Here is a 20,533-nt window from a genome sequence, read left to right as displayed (position 1 = left end):
CCCCGATGCACCACCCTCCTGGTCCTCACCTCAGCGGGGTTTCTGGTCCCTGGGCCTTCGCTTGCTTGCTCCAAACTTCTTGGTGGTGTCGGTGGCTGCAGTTACAGGGTGGAGATAAAAAGTTCACATGGGGCCCCACTTTGATGAGAGGCCCAGCCCCTCGAGTCCAGCGATGCAGGGGTCAGCGCATATGAGCTGGGTTAGGGGGGCACCTACCCTGGAAGACTTCCTGTCGTGATCCACAGGGGCGCCCCGTTGGTCAGGCACAGATGGCTACAGACGTCATCATGGGGGTCACAGCTCTCTCCCGGCTCCATGGTTCCCCGCGAAAGCAGGGCATGCGTTGTCTCAGTGATGTGGGCAGTTTTCATTGGGGCCCGAATGTACGGGAGCTACCAGTCACCCATTACAATGTGAAAGAGGGAGGGGGATAGGGCGTGTTCATGCTGATAATCGAGCACAGGCGGCCTAGGCCCGACCTGACCCCTGGGTCCTGCCGGCGTGATGCTCCACCCTCCTGCTCCTCACCTCCACTTGATTTCCGGCCTTGGGGTCCCCACTCGACAACCCTGAGCTTGGGTCGGGTCAATGTCCGCAGAAAGGGACACCGCTCACACAAGGCCCCTCCGTCCCCATCACCAGACCGTCCCGGTGCAATGCTCCAGGACCAGGCCGCGATGCCTCATGCCAGGTACAACGCTCTTGGTGGTTCTCGCCTTTGCGTTGCGTTTCGGCTCTGTTTCTCTAGCCGTCTGCCACTAGAGCACAGCAGAGCGGAATTTTACTGCAGGGGGCCTTAGCGAGGGAAGGCCGCCGTGGCAAGCTCATTTTCCTGGTCCTGAGGATAACCCGTAAATTAAGACTGGGTTTGAAATGCGTAAACCTTTTTGTTGTGACCAAATAAGTGTTGATAATAAATGAGAGGTGTCTGGTTGAGAAACAATGTACTATTAATTGAATCTTAGATTACACAACCTGAACACCACACTGTGTGGCCAACATTCCCTGAGATAGTATTATATTTCTTTCAACTGAATGATTTCTTTAAACCTTTCCTTGGGTTCTTTCTCTTTTCTTTTCTTCTTTTCAGTTTTGAGGGAATTTGAGCGAGCTCAAATTAGGTGTATGTAGTCTAAATGTGTATGTAGTTTAAATATTTGTGTTATTTTGAAATTGTAAATAATGTTTTGTTTTTGCATGGTCCGTCTATTGCTGTAAATATTTTGTAATGTTCATCAATGAACACATTTGAGATGTAAAATTGAATTTAATATAAAATTAAAAATTGTTAAATCAAAAAACTCTTTCCAGTAACTATGAATGACACAGGTGATTGCTTGAATTAATATTTTGAGTGATATCAGCATTGGCATTCTCGTAGTATTAGATTATATTGGCCTAGCCTTACGGATTAAAGTGCCAGAACTCATTATTGATTGTACTTTTAGAAAATAGACATTTTCTTGTTTAACTATTCTGTGTGCCTCTGCCTGTTTGTATATTGACCATCTGGTTTGGGAGTGACAGGGGCTGGGGATGTGCATTCACTGTAGACAACAACTGGGGGAGTTGAGGTGCGCTGGCCCTTCCTAGATGACTCAGAGCTGGGCTGAATGGACCCTTGCTGAATTCTTGGGAGAATATTTCCTTGCAACTGAATAGGGTCTGTCTACCTTGCACAATGTTGTCTCCACCCCCTGTCGTCATTTAGAGCTTAAACTGGATCAGGTTGCTTAGTGGACTAATGCATACCCTGCAGGGGCCTGGGATTGACCTAATGGTCACAGGTTCAAATCCTGGCAGGTCAACTCAGCTTTTCATCCATCTGAGGTCAATAAAATGAGTACCATTGAGTTGGGTAACAATAAACATCTGTTATTCAGCGCCTTGAGACCCATGGGTGATTAGTGAGCTTTACAAATGCACGTGTTATGTTATGTTATTCTGCCCCAGTGAGGACAGAACTGGTTTGGACTGGGCTCAGAGACCCTTGCAAAAAGACAGCAAAGACATTTTGGGGTATAAGTATTAGACCTAAAACCCCTGAACTTTAGACTACTTCTGGAATCAAGAGGAACCTTTGCCAAGAAGAAGAGCTACTGAGGAGAGTTACTGCCTCTTTGTTGCGTTTCTGGGGTTGGCCTGCAGTAGCTGTTTCTGCCAAGGAAAAGAGAAAGACTTTCTGTGTGCTGTGTCTCCTGCTTTACGAAGATCTCCAAGGGCTTGAATAGAGCTTGCCTGCTGTTAAGAAGTCTCAGGAACACAAAAGACTTCCTGCAAATCTGCTGGTGTTGCTGGACTCTGCCATCTGTGAGTCTTACACTTGCCTGAGGTGCCTCCTTCCAGTTACAGGGCCTCAGGGGTGGGTTTTGCAGTTAATCTCTGCAAGATTTGGCGCAAAGCATTGCAGAGCCATGCAAAGTCTTCCAAAACTGATGCCGGATGTCGCAAAGCCTCGCTGAGTCCCGCTGGGGCACATGAAGCTGTGCTGCTTAGCCCCCAGCACATACCTGTGCACAAAGTTTTTTCATGCATCACCCACAGACCAGAATCGTCTTGGATTTCAACGCCTCAATTCCCCCTACAGTCTGGATTTGACGCATCACTTCTCCTATGTGAAGCAGAACTGTCGCCTCACCTTGCCTCCCCAAGGACTCAGGAACTGACACACCACTGTGTTCTCCAACCCTTCCTTTCTCTGCTGTTGTTTGGCCTTGTGAATCTTGGTACTTTGTGAGAAATCACACATCCATAGCTTTCTATGGACCAAGTTGTTTGAAACCTTTTTAAAGTCATATTCTTATTACATGTATGTTGGATTTTGTCATTTTGGTCTTGTTGTGGTGTCAATTTGTGGTGTTATCACTGTATTACTATGTGTTTTGAGTACAAATACTTTACACATTGCATTTAGAATAAGTCTGTCTGCTCGTGCCAAGCTGCCCTGGGGTTGAGCAGGGGTTATCTAAAGTTTCTATCCCCCTTACACTGACTAGAAACAGGAGTCCCTATTTGGACAAAGGTACCTACCTCTGCTAATTAGAGACCCCCATTCCTAACAGTGGCTTCATGAATTAATGTTCTTTGGGATATGAAACTATGTTAAACATTAAGTAATTTGGGATCACTATGTGATAAACATGAGTGACAGTGGCCAGCAGTACTGAGCTATGTAGTCTGCCAACAAAAAAAATATTTTAATGGCGATAACTGCTTGTTTTTTGCTCCAGAGAAGTCATTACTTGTATTGGGCTATGCAAATGAGGTCCACCCAGAGTCTCTGCCAGACCCTTGTTTGTGGAGCCACAAATAGAGCTATTAAGGTAATTTGCCTCTAGGGTGAATCCTAGTATTGCTCAGCACTTATGCCAAATGCAGCCTTACCACTCTTGACTCAAGGTAGTGAGTCCGAGCAGCAAAAGTTTCCTGAAGGAGGTAGACTTAAAGGTAAAGATTCAGAGATGAAACAGTCAAGCTACAGATACTAATAATCCATTGTCCAGCCCATAACTTTTCCTTTATTGAAAAGAGAAGTAGTTTATTCACAACAAAATAATTTACCGCACACAGGAAATGTTTATCATCAAAAGGTTGCATAATTAGGGTGCTACAGGATTTATCTACACAGAAACAGTAAAATAGATAAAAGGGATGTGTGAAGTCACTATGGGTGCAGTTAAGCAGTGTCCATGGTTTCTGTGACCTATAGGTCAGTCCGTATTTCCTTTACAAAACAGTTCTCTTTTACAAGGGTATTGTTAACCCCTTCGATGCTGATGACGAGCTCAGCTCGTCATCAGCTACGGTGGTCGTGTGCTGATGACAAGCTGAGCTCGTCATGTAACATTGGTGCTTCCATTTTTCAGCACAGGGGAAAAATAACCACAGCAGCCAAGGTGTTAAAGCATGAATTCCATAAAAATCTGTAGTAAGGTTTACAGTCAAATTTCAGTTCAGGCGACGGTTTTCTTGGGAACTTGGGTGCTTGTTAGGCTTAACAGGGAGTATGTGTGCCACAGCCACAAATAAAAGAAGACGTGTTTGCAGGTGAAGGTGTTGCACCTCCTTTTCTTTACACAGACTCAGGTACAACAACAGTTGCTTTAGGAAAGTTGACGCCAATCCTGACAATGTTGGAGGTTGGCTTCCACCCTCTGATCCATGGTGCTAGTCCCAGTCTCGGTTCGCAGATGGTAGAGTCAGCACAAGTTTGTTGTCCTTTTTTGATGGTGGGTAGTGGAGCAGATATAATGGGGGGCAGTTAGCTGGTCTGGCTCACATTGCTTAAACATAGAAGCACTTGGCGCTCTTGGACTAAGGGACCTTTGGGCACACTCAGGTAAAATCCAGCTACTCTCACAAAAACAGTCCTCTCTTTTGGGCTACCTCCTTCCAGGTTCTTCCTGTGGGCTCTTTCTTCCACTTTCCACTTGAAGTGAGCTCCTATGGGGCCAGGCATGGTTTTCCCTGCAGGCTCCCAGGTCACAGACAAATCATTTCAGCAGGAGGTGCAGAATTGAGATATGTCCTCCCATCACTGGGAGACTAGCTGTCTGACCAACACCAGCCCTGGATCGCAGTAGTTCATCAAGGGCACTGTTCTTGAAGAATCTGGAATTAGAACCAAGTGGAATAGTTTGGTCCCACATTTATACACACTTCCCAGACATGGGATGTTGATCCCACTGTCAATGCCCAGGAATCGGTTTGGATGGTTATTTCCATATTTATAGTTCTTTCTATAGAACATACGCTGTCTTTGTTAAACTTGATGTTTCTCACAGCAGGTAGCCACTTCAAGCATGAGTATCTAAAACATTGCAGAATGGTGTTTTAAACCTCTGTACAGGACTGTCATCAGCCTTCCGAAAGACAAAATGAGCAGCCCCTACTTACAGGCTTCCACCCCTCAAACTTCAAAATCTGCTGATTCAACCCAATTCCCACACCATGAACCAAAAATGCAGAACCCAGGAAGGACTAATTAGCAATCCCCTGTGAAAAAGGTCAGCCCTGTCTCCATCCTCTCACACTTCCTCAGTGCATATGCTAGTTAGTGCAGGAGCTTAGCCAGGAAAGCCAAATTGCCAGATATGAAATGAAATGAAATGAAATTAGGTTTTGTAAAGCACATTGCTACCCGGAGGCCTCATAGCGCTGTGGGACGGTAAGGTCGGGGAGGCTGCTATCTGACTCTTAATGGAAGAGAAGTGTTTTCAGGCTTTTCCTAATTTTTTGTAGGTCGATATCACACACAATGGTCACTTAGGGCAGCAGTACACACCTGCTTACCACACGGGGGGCATTCCCATTTGGACAGTCCCAATTGGTTTTGTGCCAGTTATTGACATTGAGGTTTATTTGAAACAGCACAGTCACTGTCCAAAATGAATGCAGAATTTTCCTGGTCCTGATTTAATTATGAGTATGGGGTAAAAGGGCAAGAAACTTCATCTACTTCTGTGGAATGAGCTAGGGCGTTATCTCCAAATAAGGGTAAGTGTGATAGCACATAGCCTCTCTCTACTACCTTGTATCGTTTCTGCATGGTTCTCTAGAAAGTGCAGGAAAAAACTGACTGCACTGAATTTTATACCAACTGGCCTGCCTCACTATCCATAGTATTTCATATAAACCCTCTTATCGTGGGGCAGAAAGGAATTCAATCACCGAGGTGGGTGGGGTTTCTTTTATGGCATGTTGGCCATTGTTTGCCTCTAAGTAAATGTCTGTTTAATTGAGTCTGGGCAGCTTGATTTGCAGAAGTTGTTTGGATAGTGCTACACATTTGCTGCTGAGTTGGAAAGGGATATATTTATAGTTCTTCAAACAGTACTGGTAGATGTTAATGTTTACTTCTATAATGGCTAGTAGTTTCTCCAAATGTGAGTGTAGGCCACCATCTCAAACGTCAGGCCACCTGCATTTGTGACACATAAACTAACATTAATGTGGGTAAAAGAAACAGGTTTCATAATGTAAGTATTCACAAATAGAGGGGCAAAGGGCTTTTTATACATAAGGTCCAGCACAGTTGCGAAAATGCAATATGAAAAATTAAAGTCGTGCTGTTCCTAAATGATCTAGAATTTAGCAATATACAAGGGACAGTAGGCTACACAAAGAGATGGGAATCCATTTCTTTGGAATGTAAGGCCCTCGCACACCCAGTTTGGTGTCATGCTTCATCATCGGGCTGCTCCTCGTCTGGCCGACGCTGCAATTCCTGTCAGGCACCCAATGAGGGTGTACGGAGATCTTTTTCCAAATAGCCGTTTGGTGCCGTGGGGGTGAGAGATTTAGTGAGTGTAGATGAATAAATTGTGTGTGATGTTTATGTGAGTTAAAACAGGGTTGGGAGTACCATCAAAAAAAACTTTCATTGTGGGGCTTCCTACCCTGATTAAAATAAGTGGAAAGGCGCAATGCTAAGTTAATGTCTTAGGTGTGGCGCTCTTCCGCGTGGTTGGGCAACATGTTTCTTCACAATTCTAAAAGTCTAGAGGCAATACCTATTATGGAGAGAAAATCACATATTAATGTATGCATCATGTGATTTTCTCTCCATAATTGGTAGAACCAGTACCACCAACCATTAGACAGAGTAAGTCATGGTGGCTTAAATCCCAAACATTCATTAATTTTTGTTTTCCGGTCCACCTTAGTGTAGATAGTTTTTTAACTTTAGGTACTGATGAATCGTCTCTACAGAAATCCACTGCCAGGACCAGTCCAAAGCCCCAGGGAAAGTGAGTGTGCCTTCCTTCCGCCATAACTTACCCCTCCCAGGCTCTGCCTCCACATGACACCCACTCATGTGCATATCTTGAAACATGAAAAATAAACATCCTATGAACCTGTGCTACTGCATTTCCTTCTGTTTACCATTTGCTATTACCCATTAGCCACAGTTTTTAGGGGGAAATTACAACCAGGTAAAACTTGATGGTAACTGCACAAATGCAAATTTATGGGAGTAATTCAATTCAATTCAATTCAATTCTTTATTTTTTAAGTTAACTAAAACCATAACAATGTCTTACTAAAAATAAGGTATCAATATAAAATGATTAAAAGTGTATAAAAGGCAAAAAACTTGTTAATTGTTTAGACATGGAAACCGGGAATCATGAAAGCAATTAAAATATATTCATAATTCTGTAACATCAGATTGTAGTCAAATTTAGATTTTAACAAAGAATAACATTGAAAACCTTTTAGGCGCATTTTTTGAAATTGCAATAAGAAATCCTAAACATTACTGTATTGGCCGCGTCACGTGTTTTTTTAAATAAAATAATAGAAATGTCATCATTTTGCAGGTCAACTGAGAATCTGTTGTGCCAAGTCCTCTTATGATAGCAGATCTACAAGTTTGTATTCCTCTATCATTAAAAGCTTTTTCAGTAGCGAACTTATGGGTGTAAATGAACCCATAAATATGCGTTAGTGCTAAACTGAGTTTAAATGGAATTTGCATCAGTACATTGATAATCTATGTTAGCACTAACTCACAAGTATATATGAACCCACTGGTGCTGCTACAGTAGCAATTTTCTTGCAGAATGTATGGATGGTTTAGGATTATAAAGAAGAATTGATGAGTGCCTTCTTGCTTCCTATTTCAAAAATGTTAAAATTGTGATTATATTTTAGGTGCTTAATCAAACATCACGGCTTGAAATCCAGTTGCTGGAGAACTCGCTGTCCACCTACAAGCTAGAAAAACAGTTGATTCAACAAACGCATGAAATCCTTAAAATCCACGACAAAAACAGGTAAAGAAGTATTTCAAAATGTGTCCACTCAAACGGTTTCCGTTAGAGCGGTTCTTATGACAAAGTAATAGCAGATATCTACTAAGGTGTGTAACAGTCATTGCTCCTACAAGCAGCAGATGTGGCAAGATTTCCTTTAGAGGAGGTGGATTGTTGTCACTTTACCTTGTGTGCAAAAGTACTATCACTAGCTGCTGTTTCAGCTCTTTTGTCGCTCTCTCTTATACACTAAATCAATTAGCACAATGTGACATAATTTTAGGAAATTACTGAAGCAATTGTATTACTTATGAAAGGAAGAATGGGTAAAAACCTCAGTTTTAACCGTTCATGTTTCAAAATATTTTAATATTTTATAACTAAGAAATCTTATTTTATTATAGATTTTATATAGGATAGAAAATAGACAGTGGCCCTCTTTACAAATTAAGGCCTACATTCAGATCACTCTGCAATCAATGGTTTGTGTAGGGATCACAATTTGAGCTGTGTGATAAATAATTATTACACCCTCTGGCAAGTTAAGCCTGTCTACATTTATCGGTGAGGAAGGTCCACAAAAAAGGTAAATCTTGCAGAATTCTGTGTGGTAATAAACGTTTCTGCATGGCATACCTCATTTTGAAGTTGAATAAGGAGTAAGGGAGGCATTTACCACACAAGGCACATACCTCTCCCTAGGTAATGATAATACCTCCCTATGCCTCCCAGTCTGTAATGAGAACCTTTGGATCTAGCTTTGAGTAGTAGCACACTCTGCAGAACGAGGAAGAGATTCACATAACGTTTTGCAGACCAATGTCGGATTTGAAAAAATTAGTGAGACTCATACTGGTTGGGGACAGTTAGGAGCGGTCAACCAAGCGTGGGAAGGAGGGTGTTTTATTTACTGACCCTGAGTCGTCCTGTAGTGAGAATTTGGTGAGGGTTTTTTTATTTTTATGTATTTTCTGAATTCATAATTGAAAGATGTCAAGGTTAGGTTGGTTTGCATTGTATTCTTTTTCCAAAGTATAGGGAAACCAGAATGTACGTTTTGTGTCAAAATGTCACTTCATGCTGAATAATTCACTGGTTTTAGGGTCTCTAGTCTCAAATGAATTAGAGCATGGCATGTACTTCAACAACAACCCAGCTGTGCATTTGCTTATTAAAGTAGTGTTTTTGAATGTGGAAACCATTTAAATGTTTTAAACTTCAGGGGCATACAACTGCTGAATTTGACCAATAAAGAGCACATTGGAGCCAGATGAACTGAGAAGTAGACAAAACAATGTCGTTTGATGGTGTCTTCAGTTTGTTCTTAGCCTTACAATTTATACAAATCAAACGAAAGCTGAGAAACGATTTACGACTCTGTATGTCATGATATTTTGTTTTGTCAGTGGGCCCACATTGTAGCAAAACAGTGAGCACTCACTGAGAAGCACAAGCAGCTTACAAAGTGACCTCTAGAGGTGAATAAAACTTGGTTATTACAGGTAATGTTTTGGTGCTTTCAAAACGGTCCGAACAGAGGTTGTTTATTTAGTTTGTGTTTTCCATTTTACTTTAATGACATCACGAATTGAAGATGACCTTTGCAGCCGGAAACTCCCAAAATAAATGTATCTGGTATATACTGTAGAACTAGTATTTGATGGGATGTGACATTGATTTGTCTGACACATTGTCCAGGTAAATTCAACTAATTTTAAGTTGTCATGGAATAGATTGCGTTTGCGGTGTACATGAAGTCAACTGACGCTATGGAATCACTGAACAAGACATTCAATAGAGACAGAAGTCTTGGCATGGGGCGATTCTTTCAAACAGAAGACTGACTCCTCTTGCATTCATTCTATGGTTTTGGAAGACCGCACTAAGCATGACAGTTGTACATTGAAATGAATAGCCCTTTACCTTCTCTTCTTCCACCTAACTTTATCATGAAGATTATTTACACACTACTACCTGAAAAAAATCTTATATCATCATTAAACACATGAGATCAGCGAGGCCCACCTTTGGCCCAGCAGGGTCTGATCAATGTCAGATGTTTAGTATTCCCACTCACTATGTAGACACATTTTATTTACATGAGCTGTATGGACATTTGTATTATATAAATATCCTGAAATCCAGCTAGACTGAGGCTCTACAGGTTAGCTTGTTTTACTAGCGCTTAGGTAAATTACGAACTTCATTTTAACTTGCTCGCATCCATCTAGCCATGTTTCAACAATAGTCACGTTTAGCGCCTTTGGCTCCCTAAGCACTTTCATTTTAACCAGGTCTTTTCGGCACAGCGTAACATCACCACCCGCCCTAGAACAGTTTTCGTTTCATGCACGTTTAAGACCTAACAGCACGTTCCCCAGCGTTTACGCGCACAACCTTGTTGATTGTTCACTAATGTTTACCTTGTGTAGATTTTGATGTTCAGTGCACTATTTTTGCATATTTATTGTATGCTTGTAGATTTGCTTTGTTGAAGGAATATACATAGGTCTGTTGATTTGTCGTTTTTTTAGATGCTCCCAGATGAAGGGCAGTAGCCCGAAATGCATTGGAGCAGGAGGAAATAATTAAGGATATAGGGCTAGATGTAGGTAATTCCGATTTACCTACTCTTAAATACCGAATTTTAACGATTAACTATTTAAGAGTAGGTAAATAGGAAGGAGGCAGATGTAGGTAATTATTATTTTACAATTACCGAATCTGTAAGATTCGGTATTTACCGATTCGGTAAATACCGAATCGGTATTTCCCATTGATTCCAATGGGCCTTGAAGCCTTAGGAATCAATGGGAAATACCGATTCGGTATTTACCGAATCGGTAAATACCGAATCCTGCAAGGGGGAACGGGGTGTCACTTTGACACCTTGTAGAACCCGAATTCCAGGCTTGTGTGTCATGTGGCACATAAACATGCCCTAAGGGCATGTCTGTGTGTCACATGGCACAGGTGTACATGCACAGATGTGCATGTACACCTGAATTCGTTATTTACCATGCAATAGTATTACATGGTAAATACCGAATTCTAAAGGGCATGTGGCACACTTAAAAGTGCCACCTACATCTGCATTTACAGATTCGGTATTTTTACTGAGTCTGTATTTACCGATTCGGTAATTTTACGGATTCAGTAAATACAGATTCGGTAAAAATACCGATTCTGTGAATGCATGCCCCCTACATAGGAAAAGGCATTTACCGGTCGGTAACGGCCGAATTCGGCCGTTACCTACCGGTAAATGCCTACCTACATCGGGCCCATAATGTTCCAAATGGAGTATGTGGAGAAACATATTACAATGACCACATTGGATTAAAAACGTTATTCTTTGAGATATAAACAAACTTGTCAAGACTGTTTCTTTAAAAAAAATTTGGAGGCAGAGACCCCCCAACACAAGTGTGCCCTAAGGGATGCAATCAGTTTCTAATTGATAGTTCTTTATTTTCTGAATTACTACTCGTCCACTGGGGAGAGGACGACACCTGGGAGCACCTATTCTATAGATTAGACTTTCGCTTACAAACAGTTGACCTATAGCTGTGTACTTGTCTACCAACCGATATAGTATTTCACACAAATAAGAGGAAACAAATTGCACCATTTTAGTCTGGTGTCCAGCAGGCTGAGGTCAGACTGACATACTCCAGTGACACGCACCTGGAGAAAGGTCTTCTTTAAAATGATTTCTTAAATAATTTGCTTGAAAGACGTTTCCTGAACTATAAGTAGTTTGGCTGGTTTTAGAGGTGTGGTTCAGGAGCATTCTCAATTTAGGGGCCCCACACTCCAAAATAAGGGCCGCCATGGTTCTGTAAATTGAAGGGGACTTGAGGGATCACACGTAAGGATGCTAAACAAACGTTTCTGGCAGGAATATAATTTTGGACTCAATAAGGTTTTCTATACAGATATTTGTTCCAATAGGTTATAACCTAAAAACAAGCTATCGTAAATGTTACCCTGGATTCCATTAGGAGCGATTGGAGCTCTGCTAGGAGTTGATTGGAGTGAATTCAATTCTGGTCTGACATGGTCATGCCATTATAGCATCAGTTACACTCTGGTTGTCTGATTTCGGAGTTTGAAGTAAGTTAATACAGTTCTTAGAAATGTAAATTTAAATAATAAAACAGAAGCCTACTCACACCATGAGAATTCTTGTTGGATCAGGCTGCTTTGTTTTGGGGGAAGAGTGAGTACTTTTTAAGTCTGGGGAGTTACAACTTGACAGCTTTTACCATGCCATTAATTTGAAGGGCAAATTGGAGGTTTAATTGAAGGGTATTCACATAGTTTCAAAATTCTAGACAGTGGATAATGCAAACCATAGACTAGGAGGCCAGGTCCATGAAAGAAAGAAAGCCTCCTACCCTTTAAAGGTAAGGGTTTCAGTTTTGCCGTGTTTAAACAGGGAAGCTTTATGTCATCCAAAGTTGTAAGTTGTCTGGACACCGGTTGATGTTTAATTAGCTCTCTAAGTAATTTTCAACAGGGGTTTGATGTGGTTCAAATCCGCCTATGTCTGAAAAATGAGCTAGACTGATCTAGTAGTTGAGAGATGCCACATATCAATTGATCAAGAGCAGGTTGAGTGTTGATTCATTAAGAATACCACACAATGACATGCAAGAGATACATTATGCAGGTCTCACTTTTATTTGTTGGGTGAAATCATCGAGCAAATCGCTATTCTAAATAAGTGCAAATTGGGATATTCCAAACCGATATATGGATCAGGACAGAAGCACCGGCATAAGTAGCAGGGGTGCCAGTATATTACAGAAAAAATAAGAAAGTTTTCTCACTTTTATTTGGTGTGACAAACAGTTTATTTCTGATGTTGCCCAATTCCGATTCTGACCTTCTTGTTGATGGGACTTTGATCAAAGATCAAGAAAGTAGGGCTTTTTAACTGCAACTCTATCTTTATCCTTTACACTCACCCTAACCATTACCTTTAGTCTAACTTTAATTTTTACCATAATCCTCACCTCATTAAAACCTGTGCCAATTTTAATAACAAAAAGAAATGTAATGACCACCAATAGAATTCCTTTGTTATAATTATCTAAAATACACATATATCATTTACTTTTCTTGATTTTTGTTTTGCAATATACGTTTCCTAGTCTTTGTCGTTTTTGTGTTTGCTAACGTTTTATATGTATTGCATAGTTCAACCTCTTTGCCATTAGATTATGTCCCCATTAGCCATATTACACTGCACCCCTGTGTGATGCTACAAGCGACCACTTAAGAATGTTCAGCTAGCCTTTTTTGGGTTATGAATCAGTACTCTCTCCAATGAAAATGCAAATTTTTGACACACTCAGTGGCCATGCCAGTTTAGTTTGCACAGAAAGTACATATGATCACAAACTGGAAAGAAATACAAATTTTGAGAAGTAAATTCACACAATATGAACTAGCATGATATGCGTTTGGTTTCATTATCATTTTACAATTGCACTACTTGATGACAGATAATTTGTACTTGAGGGGATTACATCACCTGTATACAACTTCCGTTCATCCATGTCCTCATCATAAAACTTCTTCTTGTGTGGGATTTGTAAATGCTGAATTAAAAAAATATGTTCGGAGACCGCTCAATAGCATCTGCACTCTGACACATATTTACTCACTCACCATGGCATTGCTGAAAGTTCGGCACAATGTGTTCCTCATCTGTAAGGGTCTGGACTAGATTTAATGGTTAGATATGCACAGTAATTTGAATAGGGGATTCTTTGAACTAAATAGTTCATCTTATTGGGGAATACACTGGGGTTGCTTTCCAGTCTTACATGATCTCACACACACTGAAGCCTGTGGAAGAAGTACTATAATGACATTGATTTGCACTCACTCCTCACTGGCGTGTAAGGTCAGGGAGAGGATTGTTTAATGCCATTCCTAATCACTAGAATCAAACTTTAGAAAGCATATGCCCTTAGTATTGTTCATGGACATAGAAAAAATCTATTTTCGAATTGTCACAGCCCTCAAGGAACATTGTATAAAAGTGAATGCATCCACTGTCTTCAGGCACAGAAAAATAGTGTGTATTATGAGAGCAAATGCACGAAAAGCTACAAACAGATTCCTCATTCAAAACGCGAAGAAAGTTTGAGAACCTGTATGCGAATACTTTTTGCTAAATAGAGAAATTGGTGTCTAGTTGGGCTCTGTCAAAACTATTTCCTAAATTAAACCTATTTTGGAAAGTGGCACATTCTCATATTTGATAGTTTATTGAAAAAAATTGATTAATGATGCAAGTGTATGCACGGTTTATTTTACTACTCTGTTGAAGAAAAACAAAACGAAACTATTAGTAACAAAAATAACGTATTCTTAAAAACCAGCTTCCTAACTAACAAACAGAAGGAAAACTTCTGGTTTATGTATCTAAGTGCCACAGACTCATTAAAGAAATCTTAATGTAAGTCCTTGTTTAATGTTAAATTGATCCAGGACATCACTAATGACCCGGAATATTTGTTTTTTGCACAAGCATAACTGTGTGAAAATCCAGATTATTTGATTTTGCATATTTCACATCATTTTCGTTTTTCCCCTTAAACTGATTGTGTGATGTTTGTTCACGAGAAACTGGTTTGAGGAGAAAATGTCTTGTGAATAATATGAAGCTGAATATGTGTTTCTGCTGCATGAGCAGCGTTCACTGCTAAAAATATAAATAGAATGTATTGAATAGAACTCTTGTGCAGCATTTCCTTGTAATTAGAACCTCCAAATATCACATGCATAAGCTCCAGTCCACCCTAAACACAATGGCTTGTCTGATTCTTAAAATTCCCAATGGGAGGTCGTTCCAAGCCTTTGCTTCAAATCTGACATTGGTTTACTATTCAACAATGTGTGCATATTGTTATGTTATGCAGGGGTTTTGTATAGCGTGCGGCTACTCGGAAGAGTGTCCCGACGCTTTGGATTGCACACTAATCTCATAACACAACAGGGAAAATAAAATAAGAAACAGAGATAAAAGAAACCTAATAGGGACCGAAACTAAGAGGAAAAGAGCCAAGTTTTAAGCCCTTTCCGAAAGGCCAACAAATTAGGAATGCTGCGCAGGGACACAGGCAGTTTATTCCATAACTGAGGCGCTAGTAGTTTAAAAGAGCGGCCTCCGATGCGGGCTTTCTTCACACGAGGAACCGTCGCAAGAAACAGGGCTTCAGACCTGAGCGACCTGGCAGGCAAATAAAAGGCCAGCCTCTTCTGCAGGTATTTTGCTCCGGGGGCGTGCAAGGCTTTGTGTGCCAGAGTAAGAGTTTTAAAAATTATCCGCTTCCGGACAGGGAGCCAGTGCAGAGCCTCCAGAAGACCCGAGGCTCTGGCACGGCGAGATAGTCCAAAGATGGCCCGTGCTGCCGAATTCTGGACAACCTGTAGCCGTTGGAGCAGATATTCTGGCAAGCCGAGATAAAGGACGTTGGAATAGTCAATTCTCGAGCCTATAATCGCCTGCACCGTGATCTTCCTATGTTCCTCCGATAACAGGGGAAGGAACTTACGTAGCATCCGGAGTAGGCCAAAGCAGGTACCAGTGAGACCGATTACCTGTGAACGTAGTGTGAGGCCATTATCGATCTTAATCCCAAGGTTTTTAGCCACCTGGGAAGAACTTGCTGGTGGAAACATGTTCTCAGGCCACCACACTTTCCAGTCCGGATCCGAACTGCACCCAAAAAAGAGGACCTCGGATTTATCCGAGTTGCACTTGAGGCTGTTGTGATGGAACCATTGAAACACAGCCTCAAGGCAACCCTGGATCCTACCTCCATCGAAGTCCGCACCCCTCTCACAGGTGAAGAGGAGCTGGGTGTCATCGGCATAAGAAACGATCTGGGCCCCGAAAGACTCCGCCAATGCCGCCAGAGGGGCCATGAAGATGTTAAATAGAGTTGGACTCAGGACAGAGCCCTGAGGAACTCCGACACCCAATGGCGATATCTCGGCGGAGCAAGCAGAAGCCCAGACCGTTTGTCGACGGCCTGCCAGGAAAGATCGAAACCACTGGAGCACCGTCCCTCGGAGACCAGCTTCTGAGAGTCTTGCAAGAAGACCCTCATGAGGGACGGTGTCGAAGGCCGCCGACAGATCTAGCATCACCAGCATCGCTCTCCCGCCCGAATCCAACACCTCCTTAATCGCCTCCGAGACTTCCAGGAGGGCTGTTTCGGTGCTAAGATTGGCGCGGAAACCCGACTGGGTAGGGTGCAGTAGGTCGTGGGACTCCAGGTAATCGGCAAGCACCTTATGGACATGCTTTTCAATGACCTTCGCAAAAGCCGTCAGGAGCGAAATAGGTCTATAATTCGCCAACACCTCCACATCCAGGCCAGGCTTTTTAAGCAGGGGAATAATCATGGCCTGCTTCCAGGCCTGGGGAACCACACCCTGTGCAAGAGAACAATTCAACAGGGGGTTCACGAGGGGATTAATGACAGCTGCCATTTTAGCCAAAAATTTTGCCGGACAGGCATCCCGAGGAGAACCTGATTTAAGCCCAGCCATCAGGTCAAATGAGGCGGTCAGCGAGAGAGGAGGGAAAGCTGCCAAGGCCACACCTGCGTTAAGTCGGGTAGCAGCGGTATTCTCCACCCGACCCGGTATCTCAGGCTCCAGCACATGGAAGGAGTCCTGGATCCGCTGGATCTTAGAGGTGAAAAAGTCCGCAATCGCCCTGACCCAAGGCGCAGGGGGGGGGGTCTGGGTTGGTACTGCGCGAGACGTTGTAAACTCCCGCACAACGGCGAAAAGCTCCTTACAGGAATTGGAGGCAGCTTCAATTTTTCTCGCGAAATAAGCCTTCTTCTCCGCGAGGATGTTCCGATGGTAAGCTTTCGCCACAGACCTGTAGGCGAGTTTCGCCGTCGCGTCGTAATTTGCGCGCCATGCTCTTTCCGCTACCTTGCATTGGCGCCGAGAGGCCGCCAATGCTTCCGTAAACCAAGGGGCAGATGCACCTTTTTCAGGTTTGCGGAGGGGTCTCAGAGGAGCCAGATCATTAAGTCTCTCTGAGAACCAAGCCTGCAGTCGCTCCACATCCTCCTCTAAGTTCCCTGCTAACACGAAGGGGTGGTCCGCACAAGCCTGTGCCAGCAGTTCCGGAGTAATCCGGTGAAGTGCCCTGAATCCGACGGAAGACTGCCGGGGGGCGCCGGAAGGCTTCCCAACTTCCGAGAAGTAAAATTTCACCAACCTATGGTCGGACCAAAGAACCTGGCTAGGAGCCAGCATCTCTATAGGGGTCGTAGAGAAGGTCAAATCTAAAGTATGTCCCTTCTCATGGGTCGGTCCGATATGATATGGAACCAGGCCCAGAGGGGCTGTGACCTCCAACATTTTTATCGCATCAGCATCCGTTTCCACGTCCATGTGGACGTTAAAGTTCCCGGCCACAATACAATGCTCTGACGTGAGTAATAAAGAAGAAGTCACCGACTGGAACTCTTCAAAAAAAGAGCCCATGGGCCCTGGCGGCCGATAGACTAGGAGACCCTTCATCGATTGGTGCGGTGAAAGAACAATGGCAAAGGCAAGGGATTCGCAATCCTTGATCGCGTCCGAGGGGATGATGGTACAGGTGGCTATTTTATTTACTATTAGTGCAACCCCCCCTCCACGCCCCTTCGGCCTGTCCTGCCTGAAGATGTTATACTCGGGCGGGAGAGCAGTAGCAATATCTGGGTTGGACGCCTCACCGAGCCACGTCTCGGTGAGCATCAGAAACAAGGGTTTTTCTGAGTCCAGCAGATCAAATATGTCCAGAGCATGCCGGCCCAGAGATCTAGTATTGAGCAGTAAGCCCAGATGTTTAGCGCTAACCGCCACCTTCTGCGGCGCCCCACCAAGATGTTTCTGCGGGCGCCAGCCACACTCAGGGCAACAATACTTGCCCTTGTGGCGCGCAGGAAACACCGTACGGCAGGAGCCATTAGTGTGTTGCAAGGAACGAAGTTCCGAACCCGAGTAGTGAAGCATAATGCTCACATGCACAAGCTACATATGAAATACAGTTGCCCAGGACTGCCCGTCGCCTCGTACGCCTCCGGGACGCTGACGGGCGCAGACGGGCAGGACTCTGGCACGGCTCCGGCTAAGAGACGGCGTCCCACTGCGCGATCCCGCTGCGCGGGAGAGGACGACTTTAAATAGGCGTCTCCCACATCCCCTCGAGCGTCGAGACACTCCAAGATGGCGCCCGCGCACACACACACTCAGCCCAACCAAAGATGGCGCCCACAAATGAAATCAGCCCCGGATCATTCACAATGTCTTGTATAATTATTCCCTTGACTTCAACAGCATTTTTCTTCAAAGGAGTGCTGTTAGAAGAACCTTGATCTTCTTTCTTGAGCTGTCTTACTGTTTGAAGAATCTAGAAAGTAAGAGTGGGTGGCCAATCTTTTATTTATTGAGCAGCAAGACTATATAATACACTTCCTGCCATTCTAAGATCTGAGGTTTCTAATTATAGGTCTTTATGTTATTTGGCTCTCTGCATCGACATGGGATTAGGGAACACTGGTGACAGTATGTGTAACAGATGATTTTAGCATAATTTAACATGAGGACTGATGAATACAGAAGATAATTGATGAGTAGACTCCTCTCTCTTTATTAAGAGTACAGCAATTCATTAAATTAGTTGTTACACAATTTACTTTTGTCTGTTCAAGATTAGTTACAATGTATATAACAAAGAAAAACACTGCTATATATTGGCATGTATTTGTGATGAAATAGGTTATTTTGCAATTGGTTTTATAATGCAATAGATGAGCTGTATGATGTGTTCTTTATTGTTCTTGATTCTTCATTTTATTTTGGCTCTTCTTTTCTCTCAGTCAGTCAGAATAACTTTATTAAGTCTTTTACAACCATAAACGTATACAAGAAAAACAACATACAGTTCATTGGGATGAGAGAATAAAAAGGTAAAAGACATCCAGGCCTATAATTCAATACTGTAGAAAAATCCAAATCCATAAGGTTCAGCAGGGTACATGTGCAAATTATATACTATGCAGAAGGCAATAATTCAATATGCAAAACAAATCTATTTAGACCAAAGGTCCTCAGACATTTTTAAAAAACCACATTAAAAATTTCTAAAATCACAATTCATTATTTAACCTCATAAAACGTCATATATTCAATTTTGCATTCCTTTCAACATTTCCTAACACATGAGCCACATAAAACTACAAAATAGGCATCTCAGTTCTAAACACATTTGAGGAATTCTTTAACTTTTTGTATGAACTTCCCCATGGCACAAGCAATGTCTAGATTAATCATCTCTGTTGCAAGGTTTACTGCTTGAGCCCAGTTTTTAATATTGTACTTTTAAAAAATAGGACATAAAAGCTCTCTTCGTATCTCTAAAACCATCTGGCAATCCAACAGTTTGTGTAGGATATCCTAAAGTGCATGTGCATTTTCCCTTACTATCTATCATAGATCTTTTTACCCCGTTAGTCGCATACCGTGGGTTTACCCCAATTCTTAACCTTAGCACTTATCTCCTTAACCGACTGCTAGATAGCTTTTCTTCAAGAGGTAAACTTGGTCCTGTGCTCAAGAGATTCCTTTCCCCAGGACCCTAAGTTCCTTCATGTCGTTCTTAATTTGGAGGGTCTGGGGGGAAAGCATAAGCTTTATCATGCGACATACTTTGGTGATGGAAGCTCTAACCCCTTTTGCCCACGTTAGCTCACTCTTTACATTTACCTTTCTGCACAATTGTGAGATTTTATAATCTTCTCCCATTCCCAGGCGCTGACAGAAACGTAATAGGGCCATACAAATTGGTATGCCTCATGAGGTGGTTCCCACTTCCAGTCTCACTGCCTGGACCATAGAGGATTTGGGCAATGAGAATAGATTTGCCACTCAGAAAAAGCAATTCTGCACCACATAAAAATTGAGGTTGTACCAATGCTGAGTAAGCTTTTAGGAGCCGTCTATCAGACATTTCGCCATAAGCACAGTTAAATCTTTTAAACCCTTGACCAATGCCACTGCCCTCAGCTTTAGTGCGTTGAGATGCATATGCCATTGCAGGCGTCTCTCAAACCACATCCCCAGGTATCTATATTCTGCTACCTTTTCCAACCTCACAGTGCCCAGAAACCAAGTAAACCCTATATTCCTTCAACAAAAACATACGATTTTTGTCTTATCCATATTGAGAACAAGTTTTTTAAATTGACAGTATTCATTGAACCTGTTTAGCTTACTTTGTAGGCCAATCTCCTTTTGATCCATAATTACAAGATCGTCCACATAAAGTAGACATGAGATATGTTTCCTGTCTTGCTTTGGGCTTGCCCCACTTACACTGCCTAGGATTGAAGGCAAATCTGCAATAAACAAGGAAAATAGCAAGGGGGCCAATACGCACCCCTGCCTCAGCCCATTTCCAATCTGGATTTTATGAGATAAGCTCCTCTCTCCATCTAAGATTATCTGGGCCCAGTTATCTGTATGAAGTGCTTGAATTAGCCCTATCACGTCTCTTGGAATGTTGTACCCAATCAAAGTCTCCCACAGCTGCTTCTGGTCCACCAGATCAAATGCTGCATGGAAGTCCACGAAGCAGCAACACAGACTACCCCTCTGCTCAATCGACTTCCGAGCAATGGACCAGAGTCGAAAACAGTGGTCGACTGTTGAGTGTCCCTCTTTAAACCCTCCCTGTTCCGGGG

At 42.6% G+C, this 20,533-nt stretch overlaps 1 protein-coding gene across 1 annotated transcript in view; it reads left to right on the top strand.

The window, feature by feature from the left end:
• The window catches only part of ANGPT1 (angiopoietin 1), a 1,006,072-nt gene that overhangs the window by 523,842 nt on the left and 461,697 nt on the right, over positions 1–20,533 (top strand). The window contains exon 3 of the mRNA XM_086966113.1: positions 7,657–7,778. Within this exon, the coding sequence (XP_086822239.1) occupies positions 7,657–7,778 (122 nt within the window). The remainder of the gene's footprint in view (positions 1–7,656; positions 7,779–20,533) is intronic.

Source organism: Lissotriton vulgaris, chromosome 4_1, assembly GCF_964263255.1.
Source record: "Lissotriton vulgaris chromosome 4_1, aLisVul1.2, whole genome shotgun sequence".
Classification (NCBI taxonomy): Eukaryota; Metazoa; Chordata; class Amphibia; order Caudata; family Salamandridae; genus Lissotriton; species Lissotriton vulgaris.
This window is presented reverse-complemented; position numbering and strand designations above follow the sequence as displayed.